Source organism: Vulpes vulpes, chromosome 6, assembly GCF_048418805.1.
Source record: "Vulpes vulpes isolate BD-2025 chromosome 6, VulVul3, whole genome shotgun sequence".
Classification (NCBI taxonomy): Eukaryota; Metazoa; Chordata; class Mammalia; order Carnivora; family Canidae; genus Vulpes; species Vulpes vulpes.
Window position 1 is genome coordinate 90,381,991 of NC_132785.1, and position 13,484 is coordinate 90,395,474.

At 35.0% G+C, this 13,484-nt stretch overlaps 1 protein-coding gene across 8 annotated transcripts in view; it reads right to left on the bottom strand.

Annotated features, from left to right (window-relative positions):
* Nucleotides 1-13,484, bottom strand: part of DDHD1 (DDHD domain containing 1) — a 105,376-nt gene that overhangs the window by 19,986 nt on the left and 71,906 nt on the right. For all 8 annotated transcript variants that reach the window (XM_072761591.1, XM_072761592.1, XM_072761590.1 and 5 more), the window contains 3 exons: nucleotides 10,510-10,616; nucleotides 2,345-2,607; nucleotides 675-750 (listed from right to left, as the gene is read on the bottom strand). In XM_072761591.1, coding sequence (XP_072617692.1) covers nucleotides 675-750; nucleotides 2,345-2,607; nucleotides 10,510-10,616 — 446 coding nt within the window. The remainder of the gene's footprint in view (nucleotides 1-674; nucleotides 751-2,344; nucleotides 2,608-10,509; nucleotides 10,617-13,484) is intronic.

A 13,484-nucleotide genomic window follows, 5' to 3' on the forward strand; every position in this document is an offset into this window, starting at 1 on the left:
CCTTGCCCTGAATCCTATACATTCTAGTTAAACTGTTTTGTATGTTCTAAACCAATCATATATGTCCCATCTTGTGCTTGTCATAGACTGCTATCTGAGTGAAATGCCAGCTTTCCATTCTTAAAATCATCACTGATATACTTCTACTTATGCTTCTTGTCATCCAGAACTAGCTAGTCACTAAAGTTTGTTAATTCTATATGCTAAATATTTCTAGATCTGTCTCTCTTTTTCTCTTTCCATTACTTGAGATTATTTCATGTTTCTTGGAAGTCATACTCCTCCACACTTTTGTTATGCTGTTTCTTTTATACAGAATATTTCTCCTTTCCTTCACTTGGCAATATCCAATTTACTGAGATCAAGTACAAATGTCATTCCTTTGTAAACCTTTCCAGACAAAATTACAACCCCTCTCTTGTGTATATATCATTCTATACACTGCTAATAGTACTATTAGCACCATGTTCCAGATCCTGTGGGTTGGGGAACCATCTTGTCCATTCTTCCTTGTAGAACCCCAAAACTAGCAATGTCCAACATACAGTGTGTGTTTAATATATATTCATTTGAAAGGAAAATTCAGATTTCACTTGAATGCTAATGTCATACTTCAAATGATGTCTGAAAAGAAATGGAGATAAAAAATAAAAATCTCATCTCTCTTTTCTTACCTTAAATTTTAAGGCAGGTGTTTGTGTCATGGATGATGCCTTCAATCCATGTAGTCGTTCTTCTATTTCTCTCAGCCTAGAAAGCAGTATGAGATTATGTAGTAATATTTATAATTCCATAAATATTAGATGCTTACTATCTCACTAAAGTATAAAGAAGAAAATGATGACCCCATTATCCAATCCCTCAAATTAATCCTTATTGACAGTATTTAATAAATAAATGTACCTGCTATAAGCATTTATAAAATGATTAGTAAAAGTAGCCTTACTCTTCATAATAACTGCTGTTAATAGCTTTTGGGGAGGATCCTTCAGGAAAATGTGAGGCAAAGAAAGACAAGCACAAATATACTTAAAAAAATAAAAAGTCATATGAATGTTCATATCACATACAACATATTCTAGGTCTTTTTTTTTTTTTTAACTTAATAATGAATCTTGAAGGTCTTTTCATTTCATTGCCTCCTGATCTATTTCAATCTCTGTTGACAGCTGTTTAACTGTTCTTCATACATATCAGTTTATTAATCCATCTGTGCTGATGAACATATGCATTATTTCAACTTTTTCCCATTACAATGTTCTGTATCTACTTATATTTAGTAAATTACACAGCTAAGTTTTTTAAGGTATAGTTCATTTTTTTTTTTAAAGATTTTATTTATTTATGAGAGAGAGAGAGAGAACATGAGTGGTGGGGGGAGGGAGAGGGAGAAACAGACTCCCCACTGAGAAGGGAGCCTGATGCGGGGCTCGATCCCAGGACCCCGGGATCATGACCCGAGCCAAAGGCAGATGCTCAACGAACTGAGCCACCCAGGCGCCCCTTGTAGTTCATTTTCTAAGCCTGTTTATTATTTTTTTTTTACTGCTACCCTGAGGCTTACTATATTTTTCTTTTCAAACTATCAATTATTTTGACACTATAAAATTTATATATCTAGCCCATGGTACTTAATAAGATTCTAAATGAAATCTTTAGTCAACTTCTATAAGACTAAAACAAATCCAAGGCTTCCTGAATAAATGTTTTAGTCAACTAAATTTTGTTTTTATGTGATGCTAACTACCCAAATCAGTGACTTTCCACTATTCTATTAGAATTGATGGGATGCATTGAGGACAAAGAATAGAGCACATGACTATAAATGAAGATAGGAATGTGTTAAAGAATTCTAAGACAGTATAGGGAGGATCTGATCCAAGACAACAGGATTACTTGTGAGTGATTGAATAACTGTAAATCTGTGAAAAATTTATTTGCCAAGAAAGAAAGGGTTTTTAAATTATTTTCAGAATAATAAGAAAGACAAAGGCCCATCTCTAAGATTAGTAAAAACTATAAAGGATTATAAACTGATAAACATTTTCAATAAGGATTCTGTGTGGTGACTCAGCTCAGAATAAGATTTAGATTTCACTCCTAATACATTATAAAGAAGAGATGGAAGGAAAAAGGAGATGATGACAAAATAATTTACTTTGTGCTACTTGAACACACATATAATTGGCATGAAAATTTAAAAAACTGTCTCTAGTTTTGTTATCTAAAAATCTTTACACTCTGAATAATGTTTTTATCATGAAAATCTTACAGTGTTCTCCTAAGAAGTCCAGTAATTCCACGAAGACTTTTAAAACGCTTTTAAGAGATTAGGGTATTTTACCGTCGCTTTGTTATATAGAGTTCATCCAGCAGGTGTCGTTCTTCATAGCTCATCCATCGTTCATCAGGCAGCTCTTCTTCCTTCTGCAGCAACTGTTCATAGAGTCTGACTGGATTCCAGCCAGTCATTATGTCATAAGTGATTACACATCCCAAAGAATGTGACACTATTGAGACTTTACCCCCTTTTTCTTCAAAGTCTGGATTCCGAGAACAGAAAAGGGAATATAATCGATTCAGCTCTTGCTGAAGGCCTTTAACTAGCTGTTTGAAATAAGAAAACATTATCATGTTAATCACTGACTTTGCTATAAACTTTATTTCTAAACTCAAATACATGAAGAAAGAAAAACAGACATTACTGGTCAAATATACCTAGTTCATTAAAGTTAACTCAGGTGCTTCAAAACCTTGCAGAGAATGAAGAAAAGAATACATAATGTGTAATCCATTTCATCATTAAAGAATAAAGGCAGGGGGCAGTCTGGGTGGCTCAGCGGTTAAGTGCTACCTTCAGCCCAGGTTGTGATCCTGGAGATCCAGGATCAAGTCCCATGTCTGGCTCCCTGCACGGAGCCTGCTTCTCCCTCTGTGTCTCTGCCTCTCTCTCTGTCTCTCATGAATAAATAAAAATCTTAAAAAAAAAAAAAAAAAAAAAAAGAATAAAGGCAGGCATCTTTTCACCATCTTTTTAAATTTTTTTTTTAAGATTTTACTTATTAATCATGAGAGACACAGAGAAAGAGGCAGAGACACAGGCAGAGAGGGATAAGCAGGCTCCATGCAGGGAACCTGATGTGGGACTCGATCCCAGGACTCCAGGATCATGCCCTGAGCCAAAGGCAGATACTCAACTGTTGAGCCACCCAGGCGTCCCTTCACCATCTTTAAACCAACTATATGAGCAAGCAGTTTCAGAGATTTAAAAAAAAAGTTCCATGCAGATTCCAGTAAGACTTCCAAAGAGCCCCTTCAAATTTTCCCTTCATTGAAACTTACTCATATGCTATTCTAAGTTTTTATACCTTACAGTTTTGAGCTATAGTAAATTTTACAAAAAGAATATCTGTGTTTATGCTAACAAGTGTGCTAACATATATATATTATTACATCATGCATTTAGACAAGAATAATGTAATGGAAGACCATTGTATGATTGAAAAGAAAGCTAATGTTGATCTATTCAATATTCCAAAATTCCCATTAAGTTGGCAATATGGATGAGTAAAAAACTGTGTGTGGCTGGAAAGCAGGACCTTTTAAGGCTTAAGGTTAGCAATGTGGAAGTATCTTAAGTAATTTTTCTTTGTAAAACTTCTTCCTTTGAAATTTAGCTTTAATAAATATTAACTGAAATATTCCATAAAGGCAGAAAAATATGTTTGCTTATTATACAACCCATACTGGGCCCTGACCTAAGTTTTAAGGCAGTGCTTCCTCTCCTCTTCCTATCATTGCTTGCTACTATTTGATTATAAACTTCCTGCTTGACATTAATTCCTCATTTCAGTACTTAATATGCCAGCTGCTACTCTGACATACAAATATTGCTTATACGTTACTTCTATTTTCAGTTTTGTTATTTTGTCTCAAGAGGGAACTAGCTTCCACTAGATTTTACTCAACATTTTCTACCTGCTGAAAATCATTTGAGCATTCATGCTTGGCAGGATTAGCAGTGACATGAATGAAGGCATGGTGCTCTCTCTTGATTGTTTGCACCGAGGAATTCTACAATACTGATGTCTGTTTAAAGCTACCAAAAGCATGTGTTGGATCTGATGAGATACATTCAGCCAATTAAGGAAGAGAAGAACAGGAGGAGCTGCTAGCATGTGGAAGGGTGATAAGCCATCTTTTCTCTAGGGAGAAATGCAAAGGTTTTATTTTAACTGGACATTTTAATTTTTTTCTTGGGAAAAGCCAACTCCAACTTTCAAAGTGCATCAGAATCACATGGAGGGCTTGTTAAAGACAGATTGCTAGGCTCCATTCCAGAGTGTCTGATTCAGCAGTTCTAGACACCGCATTTTACTGCCTTAGTGGCAAATGCATATAAAAACCTTCTAAGACATGGGTTGTAGATAATTCCAGTCAATACAGTTTGAGGAGTATGCAGTATGATATGGATTACAGGTTCTGCTCAAAGGGAGCTACAGTGTAATGCTTTGGATTTAGCTTTGACAAGAATATCAAGTAACTCTTAAAATTTGTATTTTTCTTGATTTATAATCTACATGAAAGGAGGTGCAGCAAAAGCTAACTTACAGATAAATTCCTTCGAAAGCAACATTTGTTAATAGTTCTTACTTTTGAAGTTCTTAATTTTAAGACTCACACCACATAAATCTAGCAACACTAAAAGACAAATACTTAAGTACTCTGGCAATCTTTTTGTTTTAGAATACCACCTCCTCATTAAAATTTAAAAATTGAAAAAAAGGGGAAAGGTCTACAAGTATTTCTACCAGTGATTAACCTAATTCGTATCAAAAAATTTTAAAGCATTTCTCATTATATGCAATACTTCAGCAATCATTATATGGATAATAAAACAAGGGTAAATATCTAAGACAGAGAAAGTCTATTTGATGTTAAAATACTTCACGGTGGAATGAAATACAGAATGGACAATTTCTGAAGACCTGATGCTTTCATCTGTTTTAATAATCATGTACTTGAGCAGAAGTGGTCTTCATGTTTCCTTATGAGAATAAATCTAGATATGGTAGCATTTTTATTTTTTTTTAATTTTTTAAAATTTAAAAAAAATTTTTTATTTATGATAGTCACACACAGAAAGAGAGAGAGGCAGAGACATAGGCAGAGTGAGAAGCAGGCTCCATGCAACGGGAGCCCGACGTGGGATTCAATCTCGGGTCTCCAGGATCGGGCCCTGGGCCAAAGGCAGGCGCTAAACTGCTGCGCCACCCAGGGTTCCCTGGTAGCATTTTTAAATTTTGTCCATAACTTACATATACAGGAATGTTTGTGTTCTAAAACATTATGATTTTAAAAGCCAAGTTTTAAACAGTTGTGTACTACCTCAAAATGGTTTTATAAATCAGTCAGCAGCAAAAGGAGAAATCCATCTCTATTTTGTGTACAAAAAGTCTACTCTAATTAGGGCTTTTTTTTTTCCTCCTTCTCCTCGCTGATCCAATTATATTTTCCCAGCTATGATCCCTTTGTGACCAAGTATATTCATCTGAGATATATGAAGATTAATGATATACCCTGTGATATTAATTTTACTAGCTCTACAATATTATCCAATCAAGTCAGCTAATCTCTTACGTGGTAGGCAAATTGATGGCTTTTCAAAAGCTTAAGAGTTTTTAGTTCTCAGAACTGCTGCTTACAAGTTAAAATTTATGAAAAAAATCAACCCAAAAGGAAAAAAGCCAGCAGTTTCCAGAGAAAATCCAAACACACAAAGTATGGCTGAAAAATATTAGTCCTTCTTTGTCCTTCTCCCTATTTCAGGAAATTTTAATGAGAAAAAGAAATTTAGAGAGTTTTAGTCATATACATCAGTTGAATGATTTTTCAAGGAACACTGACAAGAGATGGCCATGACCATTCTCTTTAAAATTCTTCAGTTTAAAAAAAAAAAAAAATTCTTCAGTTTTAAAAATCACTGGAAAGAGAGTTCAGATGTACACAAGATGTCATTGCTTTCTCTGGATTTTTCATGTTTTATTCAGAATTAAAACAAGGGCCAAAGGCTCTCTGATGATATCTCTATAGTCAGGATTAGTTTCCTTTTTCCTTTTTTTAATCGGTCATTGGAAAGTAAGACCTGAAAAGTACTAATTGACACACAAAACTTTTCCCTTAACTATGGGCTTTTTAATGATTACTGGCACAATCACTGATTAGGGTCCTCCCAGGAGTATCTCACAATCTTCAGTGAAAGGGGAATTAAAAGAGATTATCTAATTTAAACTACTGTGAAGGTAGGAGTCCCTTCAGTGGCATCCCTGAGTAAATCACTCAGCATCCACCCCAGTGAGTATCTCTACTCTAAAGTGGATACTTTTGGTTTTTAAAAACTTTTTTCCAGTTTATTGTGATATAATTGACACATAACGTTGTATATGTACAACATAACAATTTGATATATGTATATATTGTGAAATGATCGCTATAAATAAGTTTAGTTAAAATCCATCACATTATTTACAATTTTTTCCCTTGAGACATTTCTATTTTTTTAAGACACCTTTAGTTACAAAGTTCTTCATTAGTAAACAAACATGTTCCATATTTTCTATCACTGATCCTTATTCACTTTCTAGAGTTAACAGAATAAGTCTATTCCTTTCTTTTCTTTAATGAGAGACCTTGAAATACATAAAGACAGATATATAATTAATCACAACTGGAGACTCTAAAGAGGAGGAATTGTACTGGGAACTTTATATATACGTTACATCTTTAATCCTCACGACACCCGTTATCAGGTAGGTACCCTGTGTCCATTTTATAAGTGAGGAAGCTGAAAAAGTGAGAAATTTCATCTAAGGTCACACAGCTAGTTAAATGGCAGGTTTTGAAGGGCATCTATTTTAATTCCAAAGGCTGAGTGAAAGGGATAAAAAGGCTCTTTCATATGCCTATCAAGTAAACCAAACAAGGTTCATTCAACAGGCAGGATATAATCCTAAAGAAGTCCTGATTGCTGTTATTTATCACTTCTTCCCTTAGGAAACATACACTGTTTAAAAATAATTAATCTAGAATGGGTAACATCACCCTGTGCAAAATGAGTTTTGATTTGCAGAATCAGCTTTCCTTTTTTAAAATTAAGAACAATTTTTGCCTGCTTCTAAGTTTTCTTTTGTTTTTCACAATACCTTAAGCAATGTTTCCCAAATTTCCCTGATGGTATCACCTGCGGAACTGTTAAAAAACACAAATTCACAGGCTCTACCTCAGATCCACTGAATCAGAATTTCCAGGGGGGAGACCTTGGAAACCATTATTTCCTCATTTCCTTTTTTTAACTTTTTACCTGGAAATAACTTCAAGTTTAAAAATGTTGCAAAAAAGCCCAAACTACAAATATCATCCATATATCCTTTACCAAAGGTTTATCTATTGTTAGCTTTTTATCGTGTTTATCATTCCTTCTATTCTATAGCACACACAATCATGTACATTTTTTGGTGAACCATTTGAGGATATATTACATAGGTCATTGTCTTTTACCCCCTAAATACTCCAGTGCATATTTCCTAAGACTAGGGATATTCTCTTCCATACTCAGTGTAGTAATGAACTTCAAAAACTTACTCTGATATAACACTTCATCTAATTTTTTTTTTTTTTTAAGATTTATCTATTTATTCATGAGAGACACACAGAGAGAGGCAGAGGCAGAAGCAGGCAGACTCCCTGCAGGAACACGATGCGGGACTCGATCCGGATCCCGGAACTCCAGGATCACGCCCTGAGCGGAAGGCAGACGCCCAACCGCTAAGCCACCCAGGTGTCCCAACATTTCAATCTAATTTGACCTACCATCCACATCTTGTCAGATGATCTAATAACATCTAGTACAGATTATGGTCTAGGATGAGACAGATGTTGGATTGAGCTAGGTGTCTTTTTAGCCTCCTCCAGCCATTCTTGTCTTTCACGGTATTTACATTTGAAAAGAACACAGTCCCATTCTTACTTTATTTGAACTTCTTCATTCTGTGTTTGCTTGATGTTTCCTAATGACAGAGGCACTGCCTAAATGATGCTGTGTCCTCTGAGTGTCCCTCAGGAACAGCCAGGAAAGGTGTTGCCTAATTTCTCCACTCTATACCTGCTCTTTTCTTTTTTTTTAAATAAGCAGTTTATGAGGATATACTTTAAGACTATGCAAATATCCTATTCCCCATCAAAATAATATCCTCAGTTTAGCACCCACTGACAAATCTTGCCCAAGGCTCTTTTACCTAATCCTACTACTATAGCTACAAAATGAGGATTTTCCTCTGGCATTCCCTTGAGTTTTCAGAAAGCCCTTGGCATTTACTATAAGCATAGAGGCTTTCTCTTCCATTTGCTTCTTTGTAATTGATACGAATTATGAATTTTTAGGTGATTTATAACTCATTGTCCTTATATAGTTGATGGAAGCCTAGTTCTTCTCAGAGGGTAACAACAGGACTAGAGACAGACTCTGGTTGCTAGATGTGCTCATCACACTGAGGTATCTTTGCTTCTTGGCCTTTTCAATGTACACAGGTGGGAAATATATACATGTATATATACACATATACACTTAAATATATACTTACATATACACACATTTATGATTTTCAAAATCATAAATTCACATGAATACCTTCAATTCCAATGACTTCTATGAGGCTGTTTTTTGTCTCTACCATTAATGAGTACCCCAAGTAACTGTTTTAATTAAGGATGTTTGGGAAACACTGCTCAAGAATGATGATAAATCGCAGCCACAAGTTCTCTGGTGCTTTTTCCACAAAATTCAAATGGATTAAAAGACAAACTAATTTAAAACACTGGGTGTTCTTGGGGAGCTTGGGTGGCTTAGTTGGTTAAGCATCTGTGTCTGCCTTCCACTTAGGTCCTGATCTCAGGGTCCTGCAATTGGCCCCATTTCCCTGCTCAGTGGGAAGCTGGGGAGCCTGCTTCTCCCTCTGTACCCCCTCCCTCAAATGAGTGAATAAAATCTTAAGAAACAAACAAACAAAAACCCACCACTCTGCGTGTTGTCTATTTCATTTATCTTAGCTATCAGTTCCTTCTTTCTACTGAATATGTTTTATTCAATTCCATTCTGTAGATAACTATTTCTGGAGATATGAGAGTAAAATAGAAACTGACTACTTTTCTCTTTCCAGATTTTCCTGTTATTAATGTCAATTTACAACTTTTTTAAAAAAAAGCTCTTATTAGTTTGGAGGATGTGCCTCAGTACATTTTACCCTTAAACATTCAGGATACCTTCTTAGAAATGCTACCAACCATATATCTGTGTCTATAAGGTATACTTATGGTTTATGAGTGTGTGTTACATGCTTTCAGCCATTCTCTTTCCATTTCTCCCTCTCTTACTGATTTCACTTGCAATACTTATTGTTCAATTTCCTAATCTTTAGGGCGTATATCCAACGATGCCCAACATAAACTATAAACGACTATGAACATGTATATTATTAGTATTCTACTTCATGAGCCAGGCCTTCCCTGTTGGGCTAGAATGAAGCCCTGTATAGATTGTTTTTACTGTTTTTATTGTTTATTGTACTTTCTTATACTGTTATCAGTCAGAACAAAGCAGACTTTGCCCCATACTGGTACATGACAATGAGGGGATATAGAAAGGAATGGCGGAAAAATCCTGAGGGAATGGCAGCCCAAAGAGAAGGAAGTTGTGTGGCAATTAACCTAACATACTTCTGTACATATGCAAGGGATATCCTGAGCGAAGTGAGGGATATTCTGTTCTTAATGAACAGAATCTGAAATGAATTGGCTTGGAACAACACAGAGCAACTCTACTGGTAACTACTCTTTATATCAGTTTCTTCATCTTTTGAATGAGGATACAAATTATATCTCATACGGTTTTTATGAGATTTAGACAAGCTAACACGTTAGGTAATTAATAAGGTTATTCCTATGAAACAATTCTTTTTTTCTTACCAACAAAGTGACAACATGTATTCAGTAGAGTCTCTCATCCCCCTGAATAAAGTTTTACTCTTACCCAACCCCCCAGGGTTATTTCTGTGATGCATCAGCAACATTATTAATTAAGAACTAGAGGAATCCACTATAGAAATGACACTATAAAAGCAAGTCTTTGACAAACAAAAAACTTGAAATTTCTTAAGCATCTAACTTTTTTGTGAGGACAGTAATCGTAGATATAATTAATCAATTTATGAAAACTGGTATCTTTCAAAGAGCTGTTTATTAACCAATTTCCTACTTCCAATATTATCCATTTTATTAATGTGTAGTTTGAAGATAATTAAATTTACTATTAAATACAGGCTATTTAGAGGTTAATGGATTCCTATAAATTATCATTTGCTTGTAAAAAAAAGTGCATAAAATTTTAAAATTTGGGATATATGCTATCACTAAAAAAAAAATACGCAACAGCAACAAGATAATCAAGATACTTACTTCATCTCTATAAAGTGGGCTAGTGTAATACATTATGTCCATTGCACTGCTGTTCAGCATATCCCTTAAACCTCGTACTTTGTCTGGAGTAATGGAATCAACAGTGTCTACAAATTTAAAAAAAGAAAAAATTAAACTTATAGAAGATCTTTGTTTTAGGGAAAAAATAAATTGTGAAAAAATTACATTTTCCAAAATAACGGGTCTTTAAGTTCACATTTACATATTCAAGAGTGGCTAATCTAATGAAACTTCCCTTCTTACAAAATGTTGCAAAAAAACCCCAAACCAAACCAAACCCACAAACAGTAAAAGACTAAAGGGAACATGGGAAGAAAAGGAACATTAAGGATGAAAGCCATGATCAAATCTTTAAAGATTTATCATTTTTTCCCTATATATTGGCTTTTGCATGACAATCAGGGGTACTCAGAGCAAAACCAGGCCATCTGTATTCTTGAACAAGTGTTAAGGGATACAATCTTACTCTTCCTGTACCTGTTTCTCTGTTTCCTTTCTCTTCTTCCTTGGCCTCTGTACTTTGGGCCTGGCAATACCCATATGGAATGCCCACCGCCACCAGTGGCAAGCCAGTAACAAATTATTATTATTTTTTTAAAGATTTTATTTATTTATTCATGAGAAACAGGGAAAGAGAGAGAGGCAGAGACACAGGCAGAGGGAGAAGCAGGCTCCATGCAGGGAGCCCGATGTGGGACTCGATCCTGGGAATCCAGGATCACACCCTGGGACAAAGGCAGACACTCAACCTCTGAGCCACCTAGGCGTCCCCCAGTAACAAATTAAAAAGTTTCCCTACACTTCCTACACTTTACATATATCTCTCTTCAGTGAACCCAAGATCCTATGGGCAAGAGCTGCCAAATTACAAATATGTAAACATGATAAAGTTGGTATAATTCACTTTTGAAAAAAGAAAGTCATGTACACTAACTACACTGCACTGCAAACAATTCAGCATTCCTGGATTACAGCTAACCCGTGAAAATTCTACCTTGGAAAGCTTATTCTAGGAAACACCTAATAAAGTGATCAGAGATGCAGGAAACTTTGAATTTCTTACAGAAATACAAAGAAGCCTTATATAAGGATGAATATCATAATATGAAAACACAAGGTGGGCAGCACAAAGCTTATATTTTTAATCTAGTGTAGTTTATCTTCCAGTTTTTCACTGAATTGTTTTTATTCATCCCCTACTTTAATACAATCTAGTAACAACTGGAAGACAATGACTCAAGCAAAAGCTAGAAGTCTTCAAAGATGTAAAAGATGTGGGTAGCACAATACATTGATAGCCTATGCCTATTTTTAAATTGTAAAAGTGATAGACGTGACTACCATGCTGATACAAAGAACTTAAATGCCATTTTAATGCATTTCCCAAAAAGTTTTTACTGTGAAATACACATACAAAGAAGATATTAAATATATAAATGCATCTGAAAGAATAATTTATATATATATATGGGAAAACATGTTTCTGTCACCTAGCTTAAAAATATTGCCAGTATCTCTAAAACTCATAGCATAACACTAAATGATCACATGCCTTGCCCTAAGTAACTACCAATGAGAAGTTTGTGCTATACTCTTGCTTTATAGACTTACTACATGTTCATTAATATTAATAATTTTAGCCAATTCTAGAGCATTTATTATGTGCCAGAGCATAAATATTTTATTTCATTTTGTCTGTTTCTGAATACTATGTAAATTGAGTTACTGCCCATGGCTCCTATGGCCCAATACTATGCTTCTGAGATTCACTGATGTTGAGCCATATAGCTATAACCCACTCATTTTCACTGCTGTATACTATTTCACATATATCTATCAATGTACTCATTTTCCTTTGAAAGACATTTGGGTTGTTTTTAGTTTTTGCTAATATAAACTATGCTCCTAATAACACTGTTGTATGTCTCTTGGTGCACATGTGTAGGAGTTTCTTTAGTATATATACATCTAGGAGTGAAACTACTGTGTCACAGGGCACACTCACATTCAATGTTACAAGAATATGTCAAACCATCTTCCAAAGTGATTGTACCAATTCACATTTCCATCAATAGTCAATGAGAATCATAAGTGCTGTATATCTTCACCAACATTTGGTATCATCAATTTCTTAAATTTTTTCCTGATGACTGAAAGGTATTTCATTGTGGTTTAATTTGCATCTCCTTGATTACTAGAGAGATGTACATTTTATATATGAAATTGTAAATTAAATATATTATAACACACACATGTGTATGTGTGTGTCTGCCTATCTATCTCCATTTAGGTTTCCTATTCTTTATTCTGGATATTAGACTTTGGTGGTTATATCTGTTGTTCTGTTGCAACATCTTTTCCATTTGCAGCTTATCTTTCTTTTTTTTTTTTTTTTAATTTATTTATTCATGAGACACACAGAGAGGAAGAGGCAGAGACACACAGGCAGAGGGAGAAGCAGGCTCTCCATGGGGAGCTCTATGTAGGACTCGATCCCGGGACCACAGGATCATGCCCTGAGCCAAAGGCAGCCGCTCAACCACTGAGCCACCCAGGTATCCCTGTGGCTTGTCTTTCATTTTTTATGCTATTGCGAAAAAGAAGTTCTTAATTTCAATCTAATCAATTTATCCATGTTACTTTATAGTTGTGTTTTTGTGTCATATTTTTTTTTTGTAATACATTTTAAAGCCCTGGCTTATATGTTTGATCTTCTGGAATGTGAGGTAGGAATGATTTTCACTTTTCTCTCTACAGGATAACTGGTTACTAAGCACCATTTATGGGACAGGCCATCCTTTCACCCGTGATCTGTAATGCTGGCTCTATGATAAACCAGGTTTCCAAACTAAACACAGATCCATTTCAGGGGTCTCCAGTCTGGTGTACTGATCTGTTTACCTAACCTGTGCCAATCTAAATCTAAATTATCTTATATACAAAAGTTAAAAAAA